This window comes from Lygodium microphyllum, chromosome 2, assembly GCF_053477565.2.
Source record: "Lygodium microphyllum isolate KBCC chromosome 2, Lygodium_microphyllum_v1.1.10, whole genome shotgun sequence".
In the NCBI taxonomy this organism is placed as follows: domain Eukaryota; kingdom Viridiplantae; phylum Streptophyta; class Polypodiopsida; order Schizaeales; family Lygodiaceae; genus Lygodium; species Lygodium microphyllum.
The window spans coordinates 134,579,626-134,584,781 of NC_141136.1; the positions used below are offsets into that span (position 1 = coordinate 134,579,626).

General features: G+C 42.9%; 1 protein-coding gene across 2 annotated transcripts; it reads right to left on the reverse strand.

Annotated features, from left to right (window-relative positions):
- Positions 1–1,243: 1,243 nt before the first annotated feature.
- Positions 1,244–4,933, reverse strand: LOC148040351 (pentatricopeptide repeat-containing protein At3g09040, mitochondrial-like). Of its 2 annotated transcripts, none has more exons than XM_087698686.1 (2): positions 4,436–4,933; positions 1,244–4,304 (listed from the first exon to the last, which is right to left on the reverse strand). In XM_087698686.1, the coding sequence occupies exons 1-2, from the start codon at positions 4,621–4,623 to the stop codon at positions 1,472–1,474; spliced, it is 3,021 nt and encodes a 1,006-aa protein (XP_087554812.1). In that variant the 5' UTR covers positions 4,624–4,933; the 3' UTR covers positions 1,244–1,471. The 2 variants fall into 2 exon arrangements, with proteins under 2 accessions (XP_087554812.1, XP_087554821.1); XM_087698695.1 differs by having other exon boundaries at positions 1,244–4,296; positions 4,436–4,573.
- Positions 4,934–5,156: the final 223 nt, after the last annotated feature.

Consider the following 5,156-nt stretch of genomic DNA (forward strand, 5'->3'; position numbering starts at 1 on the left):
GACTTTGGGGTCTCTAACTTCCCAATTGTCAGTATTTCTCAAGAGACTTATCTTATTTCTATTGAATTTGGATAGAACTTTTTTAGAAAAAAAACCCGTGGTATCGCGTTTGGTAAAGGGTTGTCATCCATACCCGTGACTCCGTTAGTAACTACCGTGCTCGTAACTCCCACTGTTGCTTCCACATTAGTAGGGTTATTTGCGATTTCTGCTTTTGAACTCTTTTTCTTCGAAGCCATGACGGAATAGAGAGGAGAGTAGAGGTATGATAGAATAGGATAGAGTTCTTCAGTGTCTTCTCTTCTCAAATTAGAGTAGAAGATGATGAGAGACCTTCAACGTATCCCTTTCCTTGGGTTTAACGGGATGATGTCTCTTCGTCTCGTGGAATAGAGTCCCCTTCTCAATCAGCGTCTCGTCCTCGTCAAGATTGCTCGTTGTCGCTCCTCAATCAGCATCTCGTCCCGTAAGGATTGCTCGTCGCTCCTCGTCTCGTGGGAGCCATGGAAGAAGTTTGACGGGTTCGAGCAACGCTTCCGCCTAGGGTTGGAGAGAGAGAGAGAGTGTGTGTGTGTGTATGTGTGTGTGTGAGTGAGTGAGTGAGAGTGATTACAACAAAGCTTCGCCCCATTAATAACAGCAGCAGAGACTTCTGCATGGGTCATTGTGTGTCTCTTGCGTGATGCTCTACCCTTGTTTATATAGTAGTGAGAGAGGGGGGAGAGGGATAAAGAGAGGGCACCTGCTTTTTGGCATTTTTTTATGACATCATCGATGACAAGATTTCGTTTTTTTCTGCCCTGCAACTTGTTTGGATCATAACTTTGTCGTATGAACTCCAAATATAGACCTTCGGGTACTTAAAACGATCAGAACACATCTAGTCGACAAGCCAACGCGGGTAGAATTACGAAAATCTATCAAAAAGACGAAAATAACAATTTTGCAAATCGCATTACTTTTATCTATCTTTTGTCTTGGACGACTTATTCCCTTCAAAATAAGTCACAGTACATATTTGAATCCATCTAAAGTGGAAATTAAGTCATCTAAACATGATACTAGAGATTTTAGACTATTCTAGTAAACTAGCCTTGCTTCCTATAAATCCTGTAAAGATTCTGTAGTTTTTTTTTTTTAATGTGTAGACGCGCAACACCACGTATACGCACCTTAAAATAAACTAAGTAATGAGAACATTACAAACTACATGTAGCTATGATTACCGTAGTAACTTTGAATCTTCCTCATAAGAATAGATCTGTCTTTTTCTTTGAATAAAAAAGGCTAGCTTAGCCTTTCCTCTGTAGTGGCCTTCATGCATGTTATAAAGATACATCCAATCTACTTGCATTGTTTTTTCCTGGCCTTACAAAATGCTTCAAGCCAATGAAGGCATAATGCCTCATAGTTACAGATAATTCTATTCTGTGCTTTGTTTCAAAGTAAAAGCTCAGCGAAGCTTTCTTGCCTACAGTTCTCTCCCCTGCTTTAGAATCAGGTCTACATTTGGCCAATACCCATCCTCCCTCATCAGGTTAGCTAGCAGCATCAACTTAGAGTTAATCTGAGTATTTTGAGGGTGAGTTTTCTCTCCTACAATGAACACATGCACTGCCTTGTCAAGCTCAATCCAGGCCCTCCCAGGTTTCTTAGGTACACTACTGTGATCATCCAGATTTTGCAGAGAGTCAAGGGCATCCCACATTTGTGCATCAGCATACACATTCATCAGTGTTGTATGACCAGAAGTATCAGCAGGATCCAGTTTAACAATTTCATCATAGCAGTCATGACCTAACTTCACATCACCATAAGTTCTGCTTGCACTCAACAAAGACATCCAAGCAACAGCACCAGGTGCACTAGGCATACTTAGCATAACATCTTCAGCTTCAATCAAGCAGCCTGCACGACTTAAAAGGTCAATCAAACAATGCATGTTTTCCACATTAGGTGTAACACCATGGTCTTCTCTCATCGACTTAATGCATCTGCAGCCTTCTGCCAACTGTCCCGCATGGCTACAAGCAGCAAGGATGCTGGTGAATATGGTTTCCACTGGCTTTAACCCCTTTTGTTGCATCTCCTCTAGACAACACCACACTAACCTGAAGTCACCACTCCATGCATACCCTGCAATCAGTGCACCCCAAGTGACTACATTCTGAGTTGGTAAGCTATCAAAAGCTTTACGAGCCTCATTTAGGCTTCCACATTGGGCATACATCTCAACAAGGGTGCTTACAAAAACAGGATCCAACTGGAGCCCATCAATAACAAGTTGATTGTGCATCTCTCTCCCTGTTTTCAAGGCTCCTGCATTACCACAAACTTTCAAAAGGCACAAGACAGTAGAACTGCTTGGTTCAATGCCCTCTTGTTGCATTTTCTCAAACATCTCTAAGGCAACACCATCATGTCCATGCTGAGTGTAGCCTCCAATGATAGCACCCCATGAAAGTGTGTCTCGAGATGACAGCCCATTAAACACATGCTGTGCATCCTCTAGAATCCCACATTTTACATACGCATCAACAAGGGTGCTCCCAACAACAACATCAGCTTCGCATCCATCTTCAAGAAGTTGATGATAGATTTTCTTTGCAGTACTTACTGTCTTCAATTCACTGCATGCATTAAGAACAGACAAGTAAATGGAAGCACTTGGTTTGATCCCCTCAGTCTGCATTTCAACAAACAAGACAAAGGCTCGATGAAAATGGCCCTGCTGAGCAGAACCTGTAATTATTGCACCCCACAACACCACATCTCGGTTTGGCAGCTTACAGAAAACTCCACATGCATCTTCCACACTCCCGCATTTTGCATACATGTCAACAAGAGTGCTTCCGATAACAGCATCAGAATTCAATCCTGAGTCTGTAATCAGGGCATGTACCAGTCTTCCCTGTTCTACAACTTTTGTGCTGCTACAAGCTTTCAAAACACATAGCAACATTGGTATGCTGGGCTTGACTTGCTCATGCTGCATTCTCCAAAACAGTTCCATGGCCATTGTAGTATTCCCTTGCTCTACATAACCTGAAAGCATTGCACCCCATGAAACAGAATTTTTATGCAGCAACTTGTCAAACACTTGACGGGCTTCATCCAAGCTTCCACATTTGGCATACATATCAAGAATGGCACTTTCCACAACCACATCAGGCAGAAATCCTCCTCTGATAATCTGATCATGTATTAGTCTCCCCTGGTCTATTGCACACATTCTACCGCATGCACTTACAACAGAGGAGAATGTTACTTTATCAGGTCCTAAGCCACTGCGCAGCATTTTCTCAAAGAGAACCATCACAGGAACCTCAAGCTCATGGTGCGCATACCCTGCAATCATTGCAGACCATGCCACCAAGTCCCGGTTTGGTAATCTATCAAAGAGATTCTGTGCCTCTTCCAAGCTCCCTGACTTTGCATACATGTCAATAAGAGCACTTCCTACAACCACATCTAATTCCAATCTCATCCTTATCGAGTGATCATGTAGAAACCTTCCCTTTGATAAGGAACTACTGCTACAGCAAGCTCTCACAGTGTGTAGCAGCGTTACTTTGTCTGGCTGGATACCCATCTGCTGCATTTTGTTGTAAAGTTCAAGTACAACAATATCATGACCATGCTCAGCATACCCAGCAATCATCACATTCCATGACACATTGTTCCGACCTCGCAGTTCCTGAAACACTGATTCTGCATCTTCTAAACTCCCACATTTCGCGTACATGTCAATAGTAGTGCTTCCAATGGCCACATCAGATAATAGACAAGTCAATATTATGTCTATATGAATCAGCCTGCCCTCTACTAGAGAGCCTACATTGCTACATGCTTTCAACAAGCATAAAAATGTGATCTTGTCAGGAAAAGTGCCATCCTCTTTCATTTTACTGTACAATCCCAAAGCACTTTCATTGTTCCCAACACTACAATGTGCTGATATGATAGCATTCCAAGTATAGATACTTGGAGATATAATTCTGCAGAAAACAAGATTTGCTTCCAGCAGACAATCGAAGGATCCAAACATTCTAATGAAATGATCTCCCAGAAAAGCATCTGTATCAAGCCCACTGCTAACCGCAAGCAGGTGTATACATCTTCCACCTTCCAAATCTTTGATTTTTGAACAATTCTGTAAATGCTTGAAGATGATCTCTCTAAACGTGGCATTTTCTTGTCGGTATGAAGCATCCACAGAATGCAAGATGCCAGTATTTCCATCAACCCTCCACAGCTTATTCAAGTCTGCAGCAAGTCCTATGGGCCAATTACACTCTGCCACCCTTCAAACAATCACTATGTTAAATACCAGTGTTTGTTGGTCTTGAAGGCAGAGGAAACTATGATGAAACATTCTTTAAACCACAAGTAGATACAAAATTTGATAAAGATTGAACATGGCCTGGGGAAGCACCTGAGAGGGGTATTCACTGAACTTCCACAATGGAGGGTATTGTGAACAAAGATTTGGTCTTGAAAATCATGCACACGAGATGATCGAGGAGCCTCCCGGGTGCCAGAAATCGTCGATGTGCAGTACGATGACGAAGATTTCAAGTTTCGGAAAGTCACCTGAGTCCTCTGTACTGGCAAAACTATCATGAAGATGCATACTACAGTAAGAAGGGCCCCCTTTTCTCACCGCCATAAGAGCGTTGGATATGAACTAACCACACCTCCCTCTGCACTTTCTCTGAAGATACACAAGACAGCACCCAGGAATGACTCAAGCCAGCCGGCCTCAAATGGTCTGCTGACTATTGCTGACATGTGTTTATGAAACATTTTCGGCATAGCCTCGTCGTCTGTGTGACCCTTACCCTCGTCCACCGGGTGAGCACAGGGTGAGTTGTTTCTTCCCAAACCTGGATGGCACCCTCTATTTGTCTCTTCCCCCAAAGAAAAAGACACTATGAAGCCCCAAAGGTCGGGACCTTTAATAGTGCTTAGGCTGAATATAATCCTGCATGAAATCATAACAGGTTATGGTCTCGAGTCAAGACAGTGGTAAGGACAAAGACCCCCACCACACTCAAGTCAATTGACCTTGGTGTGCATGGCAACCATGGTCAAGTGGCCGGGTCATGCCACCTGATGAATAGTGATGCGGAATAAATGAGAACAAGGTGAGAGAA

Coding starts and splice junctions, on each gene's coding strand:
- LOC148040351 (XM_087698686.1), bottom strand. CDS start 4,623: ATGATAGTTTTGCCAGTACAGAGGACTCAGGTGACTTTCCGAAACTTG. Junction 4,305..4,435: donor TCAGTGAATACCCCTCTCAG/GTGCTTCCCCAG, acceptor GATTGTTTGAAG/GGTGGCAGAGTGTAATTGGC.